Source organism: Octodon degus, unplaced genomic scaffold, assembly GCF_000260255.1.
Source record: "Octodon degus isolate 3935 unplaced genomic scaffold, OctDeg1.0 scaffold00362, whole genome shotgun sequence".
Lineage (NCBI taxonomy): Eukaryota > Metazoa > Chordata > Mammalia > Rodentia > Octodontidae > Octodon > Octodon degus.
Window position 1 is genome coordinate 421,663 of NW_004524938.1, and position 21,746 is coordinate 443,408.

General features: G+C 33.9%; 1 protein-coding gene across 1 annotated transcript in view; it reads left to right on the forward strand.

Moving 5' to 3' along the window:
* The window catches only part of Ascc3 (activating signal cointegrator 1 complex subunit 3), a 382,010-nt gene that overhangs the window by 132,951 nt on the left and 227,313 nt on the right, over positions 1 to 21,746 (forward strand). Inside the window, exons 11-13 of the mRNA XM_004648215.3 lie at positions 6,316 to 6,480; positions 11,520 to 11,696; positions 14,489 to 14,560. Of these exons, the coding sequence (XP_004648272.1) occupies positions 6,316 to 6,480; positions 11,520 to 11,696; positions 14,489 to 14,560 (414 nt within the window). The remainder of the gene's footprint in view (positions 1 to 6,315; positions 6,481 to 11,519; positions 11,697 to 14,488; positions 14,561 to 21,746) is intronic.

Consider the following 21,746-nt stretch of genomic DNA (forward strand, 5'->3'; position numbering starts at 1 on the left):
ATGCTGCGCCTGGGCTGGTACTGGTCCTGCTGGCGCAGGGTAGCAGGAAGCTCTCCACACACTCACGGGACCTGGGCTAGGACTGGGTCTGGGGGTTCCAGGAAGTCGGCAGAAATTCCTACTCGGTGGGAGGGGTGGGGACGTATGGTGGAGTGGTGGGGGGCGGCCCGAGGGGGCGGGAGAGGGTCCGGCCCACGCTGGGACTGGTCCTGCAGGCGCCCGGTAGCAAGAAACTCTCCACACACTCACCGGACCTGGGCTAGGACTGGGTCTCGCCATTGTTTATTTATTGAGAGTTGAAGTTGCTTTATGTCTTCTCTAAATAAATGGGATTTTGTCTTTCACTTAACCTTTTTTTCTACCTTCCCCCCTTTTCATCTCTCCCATTGCTCTTTCTTGGTGATCTTCTTTAGGACTTTTATGTAAATATGAAAAAGTATATTCATTATTGTGAGTCAATTTCTTGACTTGTTGGATTAACTCAGTATTACACATGGTATAGCTTAGTTAAATTTTGTATTAGTATTTGTGCAAACATTTATTTTCTATGAAACTCACATCTTATTTTTTAATTTTTTAAAGAATAAAAATAATAAAAAATTAGTAATGATACAAAATTTCACTAAACAAAATAAAAATTCAACAGTAGTTGTTATATTGCATAATGTTGTCTTCAAATTAGTTGCTTAGACTATGAGGTACACATTTTGAAATTTGGTATTTGTAGACAGTTTTATAGGTTTTTTTTTTTTTTGCTTGTATATGTATTAGTGATTGAACCCAGGGTATCACATATGTTAGACAAGGACACTGCAGTGAGCCACATCCCTGGACCTTGTTGGTTATTTTTGACTGATGGAGAACAGTGTTGTAATTAGATGTGTACGTGTGTAGGGGAAAGTTTGGATCTCTCTCAGCTGATCATCAAGCACAAGAAATAGTGTTCACTTGTCACCTTAGGCAGATGATTTGAAGTCTAATGAGGTGAAGTGTTGCATGAAGGACAAAGGGATTTATCCTAGTTGAGACAAATTGAAAATTTTTATTGATGTAACAGTTTCATTTTAACTTTGAATGACAAGTAGAATTTTTATTTGTAAAGTTTTAGAATGCCATATACTGGAGATACATTTTGTTTAAATCATGAAAACAAAATATACAATAGAGAGCTGCTCATTTTGGTAGGACAGTGTTAAATGTTCTGAGCAAGACTTCATTGTGCTAGCTTCAGGTTGGGAGATTTTTCTTTTGTAGCCAGTAAGGTTGTTTAAAACAAGATTGTAGAATATTGAAAGAATGTCATTAGGGCCTGATAGGCAGGAGTGTGTGTGTGTGTGTGTGTGTGTGTGTGTCTGTGTGTGTGTCTGTCTGTCTGTCTCTGTATTTGCATGTATTTGAATTCTAGAAGCCAGAAATGTATGTGAAGCCTGGTCTGAAAATATGAAAACAATAAATTCATTTTTTAAAAGACTGCTTCCAATTACATTCTTAATATTTAAAATAAATAAATGATTGATGGAGTTACTTAGGAGATAAATAAAATTTTAAAGTTTGATTGAGTGATTGAGTGATTTTTTGCGGTCCCAGGTATTAAACTCAAGACCTCACGATTGCCAGGCAGGAGCTTATTCTACTGAGATATCTCCCCAGCCTAAAGCTTGTTGTCTTTAAATATTGGTATTTGTTTTATATATTGTATATAAGGGTAGAACTACATTCCTTTCCATTTGAAACAAGTGCAATATCCTTTTGACTTTTATGTTTTTTGTTTTTTGTTTTTTTAATTATCACTTATGAGTAATAGAAGTAGCTCTAAGGGCCGGCCAGCTAGCTCAGCAAATTAAAGTGCCTCCTTAGGCAGACACAGGGATTGGGTTCGATCCCTGACATGCCTCACTGCCCCCCTACCCAGGGTGCACTGAGATGGTGATTAAGACTGGGCCTGGTGGTGCAAGCCTGTAATCCCAGAGCTTGTGAGGCTGAAAACAGGAAGATCACTACAAGTCCAATCTGTGTAGTAAAACTCTGTAGACCCTGTATGAAATACATTAAAAAATAACTTCTCTAAAGAAATAGTAATATTGTAGTAAATGACTTTGATAGCATTTTTTACCATTATGTCATATCAAGTTAATCTTTGTTTTCCTGCTTGCCACCTTTATTTTAGTTGAACTCCATAATTTCTATCTTGTCTCTACCTTTCTTTCTAAAATTTTAGAAAATTGAGGTTCATTTTACAAAGAATGAAACACATGTTTGTAATTATTTGGCCCAATGAATTTTAACAGATTTGTGAGCTGCATTCCTAATAACTCTTAACATTCAGGCATCAAAAAATTCGGTTCCCTTAAGATGATCCCTTTTGATCATTGCCTATATTCCTTCTCCTGTCAAAACTCAGGTTTCTTTCTTTCATTATCTCAGATCTTTATTGGTGTGTCCTGCAACATGAATTATTTTTTTCATCTTTGTCCAATTACTATGTATAGAGTAAAAAAGTACAAATACAAATATATAGAGACCAATTTCTTAGACATTTCTTCTTACAAATGCCAAAAGCCTGGACTATTGTGTGTCTACTCAGGAGCTGATCATCGGCTTATAACTCCTGGCTGATACAGTAACGGCCCTTCCTACATCTTGAGTCTTTGCATCTTCCATTTCAGAAGGAGCATTAGATCAGTTTATTCTGCAATATGTCAGCAAAAGGAAGGAATAGAATGTAAAATCCACACTCAAATGCATTCCCCTCACAGGCATTTTTTTGGCAAGAAGGTTTGCAATCTCATAGTTCTTAGCTCAGAAATGAAAACCACCTACTTGGGATAAGTCCATCAGTACTTGGATTTAGGCACAAGGTTCTTCATTTGGTGAGCACTGCCTCTCTGGTGTTTTGATAAAGGGTTTGCAGTACTGTCCAGTCAGAATACGCAAATAATCATGGAAAATCCAAATTAAAAATTTTGTTGTTGGGGCCAGGGAAATGGCTCAGCGGAATAAGCACTTCCCTGGCAAGTGCAAGGGCCTGAGTTCAATCCCTGGTTCGCAAAAACAAAACAAACAAAAAAAAATTTTGTTGTTTTTCACTTCCCCTCCTGTAGAACATGACGCACTTTTACATAATAATTGAGAAGTTGTGAAACACCGTCAAAACTTTGTACATATATACATGTAAGGAAAGATTTTTATTATGTTTCAGTGAATTAGAAAGGTGATTCTTTTCTTTTTTTTTTTTTGCGGAACCAGGGATTGAACTTAGGCCCTTGCACATGCCAGGGAAGTGCTTATTTCACTGAGCCATCTCCCTGGCTCTTAGAAAGGTGATTCTTAAAAGCGTTAAGTCTTTTAGTTTTGCTGTTACTTGATAAACATCTTAAAATTGAATACACCAAAATTTTTTTATGTTGTATTTCATCTCCACTTTTCTGATGGACAGGCTAAAATTGGGACAATTTTGAATAATGATTTTTATATTGCTGACAGAGTTTTTCTTACACAGAAAAACATTTTAAGTTAACAGTAAAAGTATTGACAATTCACATACAGTAGCAGAAGGAAATGGGTTGAATGAGTTCCAATTACAAAACAAATGTGACACTTTTCTAGCCATTTCAGTAGTAAAATAATGATATAAATGAAATTATTTCTTAATGTGTTTTAAAAAAAAGGTACAGAAAACAAAATGTTGGGCTTGGGAGATAACTCAGCAGTGTAAGCACCTGCTTGGCAAGTGAAAGAACCTGAGCTCAATCCCTGGTACCACATGCTGTGACCTGGAACAGGGCGTTGTGGCGCACACCTGGAATCCCAGCACTGGGGAGGCCGAGACAGGAAGATCACTGAGTCTCAGCTGCCTAGTGAGACCTTTGATATCTTGTATCAAATAGATAGATAAATAAATAAATTTAAAAACAATATTAATAATAAGAATTTTTAGCATTTGGTGGTATAGCTTTCTGATGTTTGAAAATTTTGATCTTATAATTCAGCTCTTACCAATTATGTATGAATGATAATAAAGTGCTGGTATAGATTTAAATCATGTGAGATTGGTAGTTAAACTGCACTTACTATGATTTAGTAGTACACTTTATAATTCTATCAATATAATTTACTAAGTCTAAAATGCCTCTTTTATTTTATATTTTAATGTATTAATTTGCAGTTTAGGAAAATTGTTCCTTTTAAAACTGATAAACATGTTTTTCAAGGGCTTTTAATAAAAATGGTTGTCAGTAACTTATTTGATCTCTGTGGTTTTTTTTTTCTTTTCAAAGTTTTATTGATAAACATATAGCAATGAGACAGTTTCAAATCAAATCGAAAGTACAGTTTCAACAAATAATACACTGCATATATTCTTCTTAGTGGTTAATTGCTGTACAAGATGCAGACTTGTGATCCTACTTACAAACACCATTAGAAAAAATCATTCTATTCATTAAGAGAATGCAACTATATATCTATCCCAACCACTTTGAATACACAGATACAAAATGGACATTCATAGTTATACCCCAATTTTTTTAAGTTCCGTTGTGGAATATTATAGGTGTGTAAACTCAGCAAAATATTCTAAAAGAGTCCAGTAGCCCATAATTTTATCTCTGTGTTTATGTCACTATATCTTGGGCATTTTGGGCCTGTCATTTGAAATATTTCAGTTTAAATTTACAGTAATATGATAAAGGAGATGTTAATGTACAGCAAGTATATCATACCATTTTAGAATTCATTATATTGTTCTTTATTCTTAATTTTAGTAGCATATGTTTTCAGTAAAAGTTGGTCTAATCTCAACATTGCCATTTTAGCTTTAGTAAGATAGCTATGTCATTTGTTTTTTGTAGTGCTTCACACTGTAAACATGCATTAGCTCTTTCATTGGTCTCTTATAATTAACATGCTTTAGAATTACACTTACTAAAATTAACATTGAAATTCATTTCAAAATTATAGCAGTCATTTCTCTTATAATGTAGCAGGTCATACTGATAACTTGTATATTTGTTACAAATTTATTCACTATTTACAATCTAAATAAAATTGTTACCATTGAAAATGGCCTTCAAACATTAAACTTAAACATTGTGTAATAGTATTGAAATATTGAGGAGATTTAATTGACTCCCTCAATTAGCTAACCCCTGCAGAGCACAGTGGGGTTGCTGGTTCTCATAAATTCCCTTCTCCTGACCTAGTGGTGAAAAGAGGCATTGGATTTTATTTGTTATGCCCATGCTTTCTTTAAATCACCCCCACATGGGTTTATTTCCTCATATAACAGTGGCATAGTAGAAGATACAAACTTCTCATCCTTTTTTGCTACCTGCCTGTATGATTTTAGAGGATCAAAGTAATTTCTTATGCAAAAAGTAAGTAGATTTATAATCACAACTTCATGCCAGGTTTGTCTTTATGAAGTTTACATAAATGCTGTACGCCTACTTCTGCTCTGATTAACCTGATCTCCAGCAACCTACTGTTTTGGGTGTTGTATTTGTCAGTTATAGTTTATTAAATTCGTCAATTTTTATTCTAAAGTATGGTATGTACAAGTTGATATTAAAGGACAGCTTTTTTTGGAAAAAGTATAGCTATAGAAGTTACTTCCAATTTTATTTATTTATTTATTTGTAATTTGGGGAAGGGTCTACAAGGTGTCCAGGGTCTCACTACTAGATTGGACTCGTAGTGATTTTCTTGTTTACAGCTTCCCAAGTGCTGGGATTACAGGTGGGCCCCACCATACCCAGTCTCAACGGGGGTCTCAGCTCAGCCTGGGGGGCGGGGCTGGCATAGCAGGCCTGGGGATCTGGGGATTGAACCCCTGGCCCCTGTGCCTGCTTGCAGGTGCTTTGATCTGCTGAGCTGTTTAGCCGGCTCTTACAAATTTGAATAGGCTTAAGAGAAGATTTAGAATGTTTTCAGGTTTTCTTTGATTTCCTTTTAAAGAAAGCTTCTGTTATTTCTTAGTCCCCTTTGAAATAAAGACCATTATCAGTGTGTGCGAACAAAAAGTTTTTTTCTACATTATTAGATGCTTTTAAAAAATTGAATAATTTGTACATTTTCACTACCTTTTAATGACAAATTGTCTGTAGCATCTTCAGATAATTGCTTCAAATTATTACCTCAAGGAATGTTCCTGTTGAATTGACTATTACCTTTTGTGAGCTAGATGTTCTTCTGGGATAATTTAAATATTTTTTATTTGATCTATACACAGATGGCAAAAAAAAAATGTTTCCTTTTGAATGAAATTTAAATTATGGAATCTCCATTTTAATCTGTCTATCTTTTCTTGTGTTATAGATGCTTGTGACCACACCAGAAAAATGGGATGTAGTAACAAGAAAGAGTGTCGGGGATGTTGCTCTCTCTCAAATTGTAAAGCTCCTTATTCTTGATGAAGTCCATTTGCTGCATGAAGACAGAGGGCCAGTATTAGAAAGCATAGTTGCACGTACTTTGCGGCAGGTAAAAGGAAGTATTTTGTCATTTTACATTAGAAGCATAAATAAATTTTTAAACTTAAAATATAGCATTCAAAGGAAGTACTAATATGCATTGTTTATGGGGATAAGATCATTTTGGTATGGAGAAACCTTTAGCTATTTCATATTCGAATTAAAAATTTCCTTTTTTAAAAAAAAAAAAAAACTTATTTTACTAAAGTCTCTTTAGCCAAAATACATGTAGGGAAATTTCTATGTTAAGTGTGTGTTGAAAATCTAGGTCTAATATTGACTAAGCAAAATTAAAATACAAAACATAAAGAATGTTATTGTTTCATTACTCTCTCTCTCTCCTTTTGGACACCCTCCCACAAATCTAGACAGGAGCATCACTTTTCAATCCAGTCAAAAAGTATGCTCCTTTGACTCTTTATGTGTCAGTGTCTTTTATTCATTTTTTATTGCCCTTGTTTTCTTCCTAATATACCCAGGTCCCTAAGCCCAATTATTCTCTTGTCAGTAAACTCTACTTACTTATCTTCTGAATAAAACATTTCCTCAGTGCATCTGTTGAACCACATCTACACCTCAAGCCAGACTGCTAATCATTAGGCATGAATGACACAGATTTAGACTACTGTGAAAATAGAGCCTTAGACTAATGTGCACTATTTATCCCTCAACTGATTTCCCCTGGATCCTTGGGATTGCCCTGTAACTTCTGTGCCACTTTCCTTGTTTCTAGAATGTAACCACTTCTAAGCTTCATCCATCTCTTTTATTACTCTTCCTAACCCTGTTATACCTCCATATGTAGCAGCACATTTTATTAAAGGAAATAAAACCCTTCATGCTTGAACTCCCTCAGTTACCATCCTTCTTCTTCCTCTCCCTGTTCAGAGAAAACCCAACCCCTCCTCTCCCTGTCTTAAGTATAGCCATCATACTACACTATACCCTCAGCCTTTTCTCAGAGGTCCATATTGCAGTGCACCCTATCCTTTTGCTTTCTTGTTGCCCGTTTTTCCTTCTACTGTATTTTTAACTTCTTCCTCTTAACTGAGCACTGTCTCTTCAGTTTAAAAGAACTTCATCCCTTTGATCTTCCGTAAAAGACGTCCTCCCTCAGATCTGTCCCTCTGCAGTAACTTCTGCTTAGTAAAGTTCTTTACTATCTAGTTTCTCAAAAATATTAATCTGTATTCACTGTTAGTCTTTCTCTTTTTCATTTTTCAACCACTGCTCTGGACATTAATTGAACATAAATAAGACTTACTGGGATTACTGGTTATTGAAAGATCTCAGATTCAGTATTTCAACCTTTATATTACTTCTTTTTGATATTTAATACCTTACATTTCTTTAGTTTCCTTCTTTGTGTCTGTGCTATCACCCCGGCCTGATTTTCACCTCCCTTTTGTTTCTCCCCTTAGCTTTCTGCTCTCTCTCTCTCAAGCTCCTTTTCTTGTTTCTTGTTTTTACCTTTGAAATCTTTACGTTCTTAAGATGTCATGTTTTCTCCCTTTCAACATACTTACCTTGGAAAAAGAAAATTTATGCTCTATTTGGACATATAAGTATTAAAATTTTCTAATCAAAGAAGATAGTACCTTAAAAAGTTAAAATGTAAATGAGCAAATAGAAATTTGTAAGATTAGTCTTTAATCTTATATGTATTTAATAGACTTCTTGAGGAAAATAAACTTTAAAAAACCAGAAGGAACATTTTACAGTAGACAATAATGATAAGTATAGAAAAGGTGCTCAAAAGGAGTCCAAATCAGTATCTGTCAGATTAGCAGAAATGAAAATGGAATACAACTGGAAAACATCTGATAAAATTAGCCCTCTACTTTTGGTTGTAGAAGTCTAACCTGTGGAGATAATATCACCACTTCATAAAGATACATTAGTACTAATATTTATTGAATCTCTATTTGTAAAAGTATATGTATATTTTTGGAAACACTTCAAATTTTAAAAATGAAAGAAATTTTAAATAAATTATAATGTATTCTTACAGTGAAATACTACTTTGTCGTATTTAAGAATGAGGTACAGCCATCTGAACTGCGTTTCAGAAATACCCAGGTTAAATTCTTCACTGAAGAAACAAACTATCCTGTATTGTGGCATAGGTCTTTTTTTGTGAAGAAGGGTGTGCAGGGTATTGGTGTTTACATTCTTTTTTTTTCTTTTTGTTAATGAACATTTATTAAACATTTACATGCCAGCTACATATTTCTAAGTTCTTGAGATAGGGAAGTAAATAAAACACAGTTCTTGCATGCATTTAGATGTACTAGCACAGTGAGGTGCGTATATATGCCGTAAGCCAAAAAAAAGATTTTTTTTTTACAGTAGCAATGGAGGGAATTTGGGGGATTTGTTTACTTTTCTATATAAAATATATCTGTACATGCAATATATAAAATACAAAAGATTTAAATCATTGAAGTAGATTTATAAAGTCAGAGATTTTTGCTGAAACCCAATATAAACATAGTTTCAAGAACGTAGATATTGGGGCTGGTAGAATAGCTCAGTAGCACAGTGCCTGCCTGGCAAGCATGAGGTCATGAGTTCAATTCCTGGTTTAAAAAAAAAAAAATACAAATACTTACGAGCTAAGAGAAACTACCTAAAGCTGCTGTTTCTGCTGTCCAAGATTTTTCCTGCTGCTGGCCTATACTTTAAATATGAGATCTCTCAGAAGAGAGTATGCAGGTTTGTTTTTTTATGTAACTAGCACTAGTTTGGTTATGGAATGTTTTGGTTTAGTACCTAGATATTTAAATAGCTTAATGACATTTTTCAGGGAACCATGCTGTATGATCTACCCATTATACATTTATTTGCAGTAAAGCAGCTAGGAGACCACATTCATTCAACTGAAAGGATTCCACAGATAAGAGCTTTCATACAACAACAGATCATTAGAGGCCAGTAAATATCATTTGTGCATTTGCCAATCTATCATGCTTACATTTCCAAGGGAATTTAGCAGTGATGCCTTGTTTTCCCGATTATCCCCTTTAGAATGTGAAAAGTAATCATAGAGTAGCCACTAATCCCTTTTATATTTATGTACACTCACACATACACAGTATCATGCATCATGTGTAATTTTTAACAGCTTTATATACTGTAAGTTATTTATAGATGCACAACAGTATAATTTCCTGTGTATAATTTATAATTTAAACTAATGGTGGCAAACCTGTGGCACATATCAGTAGAGGGCTGTTATTGAAAGTTCTAATAGATTTAACATCACTGAAAATTATATATTACAGGTTTATTCATATTGCATGTGATATAATTGTATAAATATCTTATCTCTTAATGTACAATGAATTACATAAAATACATATTTATATATTAGTTGTTTCCTCACATTTTCAACTCTATAATGTAACCCAATAATAATTATGTAGTTTCCCACTACTATGCTCATAAACTTTTGTGGACTTCTTGTTTGTTGTTCTAGGAAAAAAGGTTTAAATCCTTAAGCTGCATATTAATAGCTATGATGTCCTTGTCTAATTTTAACTTCGCTACAGTATTCATCTGTCAGTTCTAGCCACACAAAACCATGTTATTTTTTCCTTTTCCAGGTGACATAGATTTTATTGGAGGCAAAAGTATTATTGGTTGTGAGATTATGGATTATAAATGCCAAACTATGAATTGCTTTCTTTCTGTAATACACATCCCTGGATTGAAAATCTTCTGTTCTGTTGTACCTGTGAAATGCCACTTCTGTTAAGTGCTTTATAATGGTCCTTTCTTTAACATTTTTAGCAGTCTTCTTTATATTTTTACAAGTTGCTATAAGGCTTTCTTCACCTTTATCCTTCTCTAGATTTTAATCTCCATGAATGAAGGATATATGTGATTCTTCTCCCCATTTCCAAAGTATATACTGTAGGGCTTGTAATCAAGTAAACTTCCAGTTTTTATTTTTTTCCTATGATTATCAGATGATCCCAGGAGATGGCAGTGTTTCACATCGTACTTCATTTGAAACTCCGGTAGAAGACTGATCTGAAGCTGTTTGCTGAAATTGCTTACTAGGTTAGGGACTAAATTTACAAACACTTTTAGTAATGAGAAGGAATTTGGAAAGATAAATGTTTATAAGTCCCTGATCTGTTTTATATAGCAATTTTAAATCGTAATTGTTTGCTTAACTAACTTTGCTTTCATTTAATCAGCATCCTTTTTTCTAAACTTAGATTTTATGCAAGGTGAAACACATACTATCAAGTTTTTGGCATACTGATAAGGATAAATCTATGAATTATTAGTCTTTATAGTGTTTAATAATGATTACTTTTTGGGTAAATATCTGTAGTGCATAGAGCTTTAACATTTGTCCTAGGAGATAAAACTATTCCTATTTCAAATAAAGTAGTTCCTACAAGACTTAATTATATTAAGATAAGATTATACTTTTGGATTTAAAAATATGTATTATTTAATACATACTTTAAACATATGTATTATTTTTCAATAGAGTTTTAGTAGAAAAAAATGTTTTCTGTGGTATCATGTATTTAATATCAAAGACATTAAAAATATACTCTTTGAATTTTGTTTTACGTAACAATTTAAAACCAAATATTACTTTTATTTCTTTACAGGTCACCACAGGCACTGCATAGAAATAGAGTAAAATTAAAATCATTATCCCAATTACTGTATATATTGTGAAGGAGATTTTTTAGATTACAGGTGTGGTGATCATTTTGTATTGCTTTGGTGGGATTTAGTGGGGCTTTTTTTGATGGTATGTGTAACATTTCTTTAGTGAAAGCAAATTCATTGGAAGATCTTGCTAGTGCATTTGTACTTTAATTTTCACCTGATCTGTGGAATTTTACTTTCTCTCTTCGTGCTTCTAAAAATAGTCTCTTCATGTGTAGGTTGTGTAGGTCTGTGTTCTTTCACTACTGCATCCCCAGTGTGACAGCTTAGGTGATAATACAGTTTTAATGGTAGGCAATTCTGGAAATATTAATGCTCACACTGGACCTGTGATTGAAATAACTCGTGCAGGTTGAATCTACGCAGAGTATGATAAGGATACTTGGACTCTCTGCAACCTTACCCAACTACCTTGATGTTGCTACATTTTTACACGTTAATCCATACATTGGACTTTTCTACTTTGATGGCCGTTTTCGACCAGTACCTCTTGGACAGACATTTCTGGGAATTAAAAGTACTAATAAGGTAAATATTCATTTTTAAGCTCATTTTATTAATTGTACTTTTTTCTAAAATTATTCTTGTTGACATACTATTAAATAGAGATTGTAGAAGATCATTTGATTATTGCTATAAATGTGACATCTTAGACAAAATCAAGCAAACTTTTTTAGCTGCAGTAGTATAAGTGAGTCCTCCTACAGATAATTACGTTTAATAGTTTGCATTGTTATTTCCAACTCATTTTTTGTTAAAACTTTCATAAATTTATTTTGACTTGATGGTAATTGCAAAATAATAAAAGCTCTGATTAAACCAGTATATTTTGCTGCAGTATTCCTTTGAAATTGAATTCAATTCCTTTGAATTCCTTGATGCTAGGAATTACAAGAAAGATGTTCTATTTGACTTACAAGGTTGTTATTGCCATATTATGTATATAAAAGATATTTCTAAATTTATATACTATACTTTAAAAAGTTTGTCTAATTCTGTATATAGTACTGCCATGTACCATTAGAATGTTTATACTATGAAAGAAATTTTTGTTTTAAGTCATCATTTATCACTCTTTTCACCAATATTTATTTTGAAGAAGAAATAGTTTTGGAACAATATTCACTGTCTTTTTAACCTATTCATTGAAAGAATGCAGGGTCTTGGGCTGGGGAGATGGCTCAGCAGAATAAGTGCTTCCTTGGCAAGCGCAAGGGGCTGAGTTCAATTCCTGGTTCTGCCAAAAAAAAAGAATACAGGGTAGAATCATGTGTTTTTAATGTCAGATTTGGTCTTTACTATATCATTTATTTCTTGCATAAAAACCAAAGTCATTGGTAAAATAAAGCCATTTTTACCTTGGGCTATGTAAGTAAAATAGCCAACTAGTAAATATCAGCAATAACTGCTACTACAACTGAGAGTATATAGTAAGTGCATTGGATAAAACTGATCTGTTCAGTTGTAGAGATTCTTTCCAGATTTATGCACAAAGGATAGCTTACAATACAGCAATAGTTACATATGTGTATGTTTTAACCTTCATTAGTTGTTTCTAGTTCTCTCCAGTATTCTTTGCTGTTTTTTTCCAATCATGTCTCAATATGTATTTGATTTTTTAGTTGATGTTAACATATCACAAATATAAATGTAATACCATTTTTTAGATTACTTTTAATTTTATAATGCTGTTGAGAGCAGATGGTGATCATAGAAATATTGAGAAGAAAATTATTTCAGACACTTCTCAGCCATATTAAACCTTATTTTCTTCCAATTGCATCATATAACTAGGCAAATCACTTAAAGCTAATTGAATTCAAAAGTATTTTCATCACAGTGTGCTAGCATTATGATCATCAAAGGAATATTATTAGATAATGAACTGACATAATTATTTTGGTTAGAAATTTGCTGAAAAGTTTTTTAAAATTTGCATATCCTGTATAGTTTAAATAGTAAACTTCTTGTGAAGTAAAAGTTTTTCTTTCATTAAAATTGATTTTGTGCTCAGTTGAAATGTATAGTTGGTAACCATTGAGCATTTCCCTAAGATGTTATTATTATGTTTTATAAATAGTTGTTACATTATTATTATTATTATTATTATTATTATTATTATTACTACTACTTAAGGTATTTGGTTGTTATAGAGTCTCTCTACACAGCTTGGACTCATAGTGCTCATCCTGTTTTTTACCCTCCCCAGTTCTGAGATTACAGGCGTGTGCCACTACGCCTACCTGACTCTGAACAGCTCAGCCCACCCGAAGGGTGGGGCAGGCGCAGCTTGTGCAGGGGATTGAACCCCAGTCCCTGTGCTTGCCTAAGCAGGCAGTTTGGTATGCTGAGCTATCTTGCCAGCCTCCACTTTATTATTTATTATTTTAAAAATCCTTTGACTTTTTCATAGTTTCATTTAGAAACTCATGCTAGCATTCACTTATAAGAAAATGAGATATTAATGTGAAAGATATGTCTAATTTGAAATAGTGACTTTGGCCACAATTCAACCCAAAGTACCCTGAAAAAGTTACTGGGGTTTATTTTTGTGGAGGGGAGAAGGTAGGACTGATTTTTCAACTCAGTAGTAGGAATAAATTATCCTGTGATCATTTTACCCAACTTAGCCACTGTCAGTCATAAAATTACTGGATTTTAGTATACACCTTATTGAAACAATGACAGAAAATTTAAACCATTGTCATGATACAGATGGCACGTCTCATAAATCTCTCAATAAATGTTAAGAAGTACATGTTAAGGCTTACCATGCACTTTAATTTTGCTTAAAAGCGTTCTTATCACTAATAGGACAAATTAGGTCTTTTTTTCTTTCACAATTTATTAGTTTTCAGTTACCCTGAAAATTTTCAGGAGCTCAGGTACCCTTCTTCTTGTATATTGAAGATATAGTATGTATCTTTAGGCTTCAAATCTTCACACTATTTGTCATTCAAGCTGTGGTGTTGAGAATTATGCAAGAAAAGTGCATAACTTGTGGAGTGAAATAGAAGAAAATCAGTTTCATGAATGGTCTTCTATAAGGAAAGCTCAAGGCGCTTTAACTTTTTTTGTTTAAGAACGGATACTATCTTTAAAAAACTTAGCACTCATAAGTAGTGTTTTGAAACTGGTTTGAAGAATTTTATTTGTATTTAATAAAGGCTTTTCTTTTATTTTAGATATTTATATTGTACTTGTTGCTTGTATGTTAGTTTGGACATTTGAAAAATAAGTTTATGAATGGTAAACTTATTTTTAATTAGAGAGTTTATATTTGTAGAAGTTACATATTGGTTTGTTTTCAAAATTTTAAGATGCAACAATTGAATAACATGGATGAAGTATGTTATGAAAGTGTTTTGAAGCAAGTAAAAGCTGGACATCAGGTACATTTATTTCTTACTATTATAGAAAATGTTTAATGATAATTCCTCACTTAAAGTTTTTATGACTTCTGATACAGTGATTCGAAGGTTTTAATTTCTTAGTAATCATTTTGGTCCAATAAATAACCATATGTCATAAAAATACTGATAAATAATATTGGCATCTAATACTGATAGGCCATGCTATTTTGTTTGCTATTTTTATTGAATATTTAAGAATAAAAAGAATGTTATCTTTTATATGTTTCTTTTTAATGAATATTAACCTTTCACACTTAAAAATTATAATTTATATATTTTTTACATAATCTGAAAATTGGTAGTTATATTATTCTTGCCATTTTCATGAAATAATATCAATGGAAATAAATAGAAATAGAGTTTTGAATTGTTTTTTGATCTTTAGAAACTAAGCGGCTTTAGGCTAGGAAGGCCCTGAGTTTAACGCCTATCACAAGGTGAGGTAGATAATGGGGTAGAAAGAGAAGCTTTGAGATATAGGAAGAATAGAGAACAGGGCAAGTGGGACCATGAAATGAAGTTCTTTTAGTTTTAAATTATCCATTGTCCACACTTTTTTAAAAAAATTATTTTTCCTAGTACATAGTTGCTATACATAAATGATTACATTCACCATAGGGCGGTGATACATGTGTGTAACTTACCTTAATTCATTTCATATCCCCTTCCTCCATCCTCCTCCGTCACTTGATCCCCTTCCTTTATGCCAAAGGTATCTTTTTCTACTTTCTTTTATCTTAAATTTTCTTTTTTAATCTATTTATATTCTTGGTTTCTCATGAGAAAAATGATGATATATTTAAGCTTTTGTGTCTTGTGTATTTCACTTAACATTTTAGTCTCAAAGTGTGCCTATTTTCCTACTAATAACTCAAGTTTATTCTTCATTTTGAATAGTATTCCAATGTATATAAATGTTTTATCCATTTTTTCTATATACTTATTTGCTGATTCACCTTTAGGCCACTTCCAAGACTTAGCTGTCAGAAGTTGTACTGCGATAAACATGAGTATGCATTTATCACTGTAATAGCATGTCGTTATCTCTTGTAGAAAGATACCTAAAAGCAGAATAGCTGGGTCAAAGGTAATTTCTAGTGTTAGTTTTCTGAGTCACCACCACACTGATTTCATTAGTGGTTATACTATTTACATTCCCGCCAACAATGCAGCCTCACCAGCCTCTGTTATTATTTGTTTTCTTGGCGATAGCTATTCTTTTTCGAGGAAGATGTAATCAATTTCAGTATTGTTTTAATTTGTATTTTTCTGATGGCCAGAGGTGTTTAGCATTCTTTCATATATTTATTGGCTATTTGTACCTATTCTGAGAGGTGTCTCTTCATTTTACTTCCTCATTTTTTATTGTGTTTTTTGTTAGTTTGGGAAATCTAATTTTTATGAGTTATTTATATATTTTAGATATTAATCTTATCTCTGAGGTGCACCTTGCAAAAATTTTTTCCCACTCTGTAGATGTCTCATCACACCATATTTCCTCTGCTGTGCAGAAAATTTTAGCTTGAATAACCTCATCTGTTGACTCTAACTTAACACTTATTTCCTATGCAGTTGAGGTCCTGACTTAATGCTAGGCCTTGAAAACCTTTATCATTTTATTTTTCAACAGATTATTTTTGTTTAAATATTTAGATCTTTGATACGTTTTAGTTTAGAGAGAGATGAAACCAGATTATCTTCTCCATTTGGATAGATAATGAGTTTTGTCAGCAACCTTTCTTTCTTTCTTTCTTTCTTTCTTTCTTTCTTTCTTTCTTTCTTTCTGTGTGTATGTATGTGCAGGGTCTCACTATGCAGCTCAGACTCGTAATGATCCTCCTGTTTTGAGCCTCTCTCATGCTGGGATTACAGGAGTGTGCCACCATGCCTGGACTCCATCACCAGCTCAGAGCGCCTTGGGCGGGGGGGCAAGGCTGGCATGGCATGTGGTGTCAGGAATTGAACCCTGGCCCTTGTGCTTGCCTAAGTAAGCACTTAGTCTGCTTAGCTATCTTACTGGCCCAGCAACATTTCTTTAAAAGGCTACTTTTCCACCAGTCTTTTTTTTTACGGGAGGTGGGGGCTGGGTCCCTTTGTGGAGTATCAGATGGCTGACTGTGCCTGGAACTGTTAATTCGATCCTTTGTTTTCTTCCATTGAACCACATGCCTGTTTTTGTGCCAGAAGCATGCGGTTTTATGACTGTGGCTTTATAATATAATTGAAAGTCCAGCATTATGATGTCTTTTGCTTTGATCTTGTTTCCCAGACTTGGTTTGCTTCTCTGGGTCTCTCCTTGTTCTATACAAATTTCAACATTGTTTTCTCTAGTTATGTGAGGAATGCTGATATTTTGGTTGGGATTGGATTATACCTATATTATGAGTTTTGGAAATTTGGCCATTTTGACAATATGGGTTCTGCCTGTCTAGGAACAGGGAATATGCTGTTTTCTGATTAACTTGTTAGTTTCCTTTTTCAGAGTACTTTAGTTTTCATTATAGAAGTTTTTCATTTCTTTATATTATATTAATTCCTGAGTAATTTTTCTTGATGCTTTTGTACTATTATTTTCCTCATTTATTTCTCAGTGTGTTCATTACTGGTGTACATAAATTCTGTTTATATTTGTCTGTTGATTTTGCTTCCTGCTACATTGCTGCATTTGGCTATTTTTTGTATTTTAGTGAAGTTTATTGGGGTCTTCTATATGGGGGATCCTGTGTTCTCCAAATAATGATAGTTTCACTTCTTCCTTTTCTATCCACATCCTTTTTCTTTCTTTTTCACTTTATTGCTCTTGCCTATGTCTTAAATATGTACCATAATAAAAAAGTGTGGTGACAGCGGGCGTCTTTGTCTTCCTGATTTTAAGAGGAAAGCGTTCAACTTTTTCTCACTTAGTATGATATTAGCAGTAGTTTTGTCATAAAATGGCTTTTTTTTTTTTAAATGGCTTTTATCACATGGACATAAAGCCCTTTAATACCATTTTCTTCAGAGTTTTTTTTTTTTAATCATGAATGGTTGTTGCATTTGTCAAAGGCTTTTGCTGCATATATTGAGAGGATGAGATGATTTTTGTTTTGTTTCTGTGGCATTTTACAGTTACTGATTTGCTTGTTTGTGTACATATCTTCTTGTGTGAAGCTCGGTCCAGCTTTGCCTTTCCTTCTGGACATGTTAGATCAGTGTTCCGTCCCTACAGCTGTAACCACTAAGCAACTCTTACTTTTGGTGCCCCTTTTTTGCCCTTCAAGTTAGTTTTCTCTGCCTACTTTTAGGCTTATAGGCTTGTGAAGCCCCCACTAACTCCAGAGGTCGCTGTGTCCTATACCCCAGGGTCTCTAAGCCAAGGCATATCCTTTCTCCTGTTGGTCAGGGGAAAAACAAAAACATCACAGAGCTTTGTGTTGGATGTAAACAGTGGGGCTTGGGTTCAAGCAGACCTGTCAACTCAATGCCAGCACTTTCATATTCATCCCCTGTGAAAGCCACAGATCAGAGCTTGGCTACTCACCAAGGATACCTCCCCATTGCCGAATTGTTCCCTGCCTGAGTTTAAATTTCTCAGGGAGAAAGTTTTGTCTATGTGACTCTCCTTAGGCACATTCTGCATCGTTGATCACTTTTCTCTGTGGCCCCATAATATCCTTGATCAGAAAATTTGGGACATCACTGAGTTATAGGATGTTACAGTACAGGTTTTCTTATGTCCTAAGTCCTCACTACAATATTTAAATGGCAGTGGAATACCCATCTCTGAAAAAAATAAACAAAAAAAGGGGATAAAAATGAAGGACTATTTTGTATCTATAAATACAAAATGGATAGATATACAGCTACTTTGTCTTAATTCAGTGAGAAGAAAGATTTGTACTAATAGTGTTTGGACAGGATATCATGTCTGCATCTTGTACTATGAATAACCACGACGAAGACAACAATATGCAATGTATTAATTATTGAAACTCCTATTAATCAGTTTTGAAACAAAAACATTGCTATTTGTTTCTCAATAAAATTAATTTAAAAAAAAATAAACTTTTGAGGGAATCTGTGTCTATCCCCCACTCCCCAATACTCTCTTGTGGCTATTTCACATTTAGTCACTGTGGTAGAATGTCACCAGAAACTCTGAAGTATAATTGTTCTGTGGTTCAGTCCTATGTGAACCTTCCTAAATGGCTCCTGATTAAACCCTCTCAAACATGGCCAGCTTTACACTGGATTTCTTTAGTAGCTACAGCTTCTTGGGTTGAAGGAGTCACCTTCAAAGTAAAATCCCATGGTGTTCTTATGCAGTTTTCATTAGTAGTAGGGTTTTCTTGGCACTTAATCTGCCATCCTAGTCCATTCATTCTCCTTTGAGCTCTTTACCCCTCCTGGGCCACTGAGACAGGTCCCTCTCTCTGAGAGCCAGGGTTGGCTTCCTGAATTGCTTCATTGTTTTTGCGCTATTGAGCACATTTTCTCCAGCCTGTCCAGTTTCTATTTTTTGTTAAATGCTTCTTCCTAATTCCTGGATGTCTATTTCTATATTTCTCATTTCTTTGCATGTTTTCCAAGTGTCTCCATTCCAAGTCCCAGAGAGGCTATATTTTGTGCCAGTCTCTACTTCATCATCTCTATCCAAACTTTTTTGGTTAAGACTTTTTATTTATTTATTTATTTATTTATTTTTTGGTCAAGACTTTTTAAAAATTATAGCTTGATAATAATTGGTTATTTAAAAGTTAATCATTGCCCAATTCTTTGTTCTTTGAGTATTTTATTACAAGATGTTTTTATTCATTTTATACAGTGCTAGCATTTTATAACACTTGAGTTTAATTCCTGCCCTTAGTATTTATTTTATTTTATTTTATTTTATTTTATTTTATTTTTTAATTTTATTGATAAACAAATAGCAATGAGACAGTTTCAAACCAAATTGGTAGGACAGTTTCAATAATTAACACATTGCATACATTCTTCTTAGTGGTTAATTGCTGTACAAGATATGGACATGATAGCCTATTTACAAACACCATTAGAACAAATCCCTCTATTCATTAAAGGAATGTAACTATGTATCTATCCTGACCATTTGAATACACAGATACAAAATGGACATTCATCTGTATACCCTTTTTGTTAAGTTCCGTTATTTGAATATTATAGGTGTGTTAACTCAGCAAAATATTCTAAGAGTCCAGTAGTCCATAATAGTATTAGGTCTTCCACTTTACTGGCAATGTCAGAAATTCTTGACCTGAGTTCCCTACAGCTCAACATAACAGCATGGCTTTACTTCTTATATTTCGTTTTTATACTTTCTGCTGGACGGAAAAGACCAAGGTAAAGCAGTACCTATGTAATAAGAGTTGTAGCTTTGGGGTCTGATAAGGTCAGTGAAATCCACTCAGGATCTATCCTGAGATCCTGTACCTCAGATTGTAGATCATTTGTCAGTGTCAGCCATGTCAATGAGTCACAGTCATAGCTTCACCAATGTTCTCGCTGTGAAAGCCTGAGAGAATGTTCTCTCTACATATGACTCTCCTTAGGCACACTCTATATCATCTATAGCTTTCCTCTGTTGGCCTCATAATCTCCTTGATCAGAAAATTCAGGACGCTACTGAGTTACATGACGTTACAATACAGGTTCTCATATGTCCTGAGTCTTAATTGACCTGGGAAGGCTAGGGCCAAAATGTTGGCTTACCTTGTGGCCCTCCTTTTTCTCTAATTTTGGTCTGCAAACGTAGGTTGTTAACTCTCCAGAAGAGAAGTTTATTGTTATTACCATACATCCTAGGCAGTTGAGCTTAACCTCACTATCTGTTTGAATATCAAACATCTTAGGCATAACATGGAGCAGGTATTTTTCATCAAGTATTGATATGTTGAACTTTTAAGTCCCTACAGAATATGATGAAAAAACATTTAAAAATTAGAATGTATTTTTAAAAATAGGCATAAAGAATTATATAATTCTTATGTTTACACATAAGTCCAAAAATCTTACCATATACAACCTTGAAGCAGGAAAGACCCACAACATTACTTTTCCTGTCTCCTGCCTTCATTCACCACCCCTTTCTTTTTGAACAGTCATCTACCCGAGAGACAGCACAGTAGTAACTGGCATGTCATGGCAAGCAGCCCATATTCAGAAGACAAGAATGACAGGCACCCAGAGCATGAACCTACTATTACAAATTGCCATCTTCAGTTCACAGGTGTCAGTATACATAGTTAGTCAGGATGACAATCTTTCCAATTAACTGCAAGATTCAAAAATGTTCTGGAGATTCTCAGGATCAATGCATTACCCATTTTCTACATATAACTGTATGGCTTGTACTATCATGTTTCCTAGGTCTGCTCTTTCCCTCTCTAAATTAGTCCTTGAGTTCTTCCTTTCCTTTTACTTGTGTTATACCTTTCTATTTGTATTTCTTCTTTTGAGTTCTTATACTAGGGAAACTATATGATATTTATACATATGTGTCTGGTTTATTTGACTTATGAGTATATCTTTAAGTGCTATGCACCTCAATATAAAGGCTTCGAGTTTATCATTCTTTATAGCTGAGTAATACTCCATTGTATAAAAATACCACATCTTTTTCATCCATTCCTCATCAGATGGGCATCTTGGTTGTTTCCAAGATTTGGCTATCACAAATTGTGCGACTATAAACATAGGCATACATATGTCACTATGGTATGATGTTTTAAAATTCTCCAGAAAAATTCCCAGTAGAGAATAACTGGTTTAAATGGGATTTCCAGTCCAAGTTTTCTAAGGAGTCTCCACACTGATTTCCATAACAGTTGCACCAGTCTACATTCCCACCAGCAGTGGAGAAGTGTTCCTTTTTCTCCACAGCCTCTCCAACATTTGTTGTTGGTTAATTTCTTTATGATAGTCATTCTTTCTGGGGTGAGATGATATCTCTATGTTTTAATCTGCATTTCACGGATGGCTAGTGATGTGGAACATTTTTTCATATATTTATTCGCTTCTTTAATTTCATCTTTTGAGAAATGTGTGTTCATCTCAGATGCCCATTTCTGGACTGGTTCTTTAAATTTTGTGGCCCCAGTGTTTTTTAGTTCTTTATAAATTCTAGAGAGCAGACCTTTGTCTGAGTACTTATTTGTCAAGATTTTTT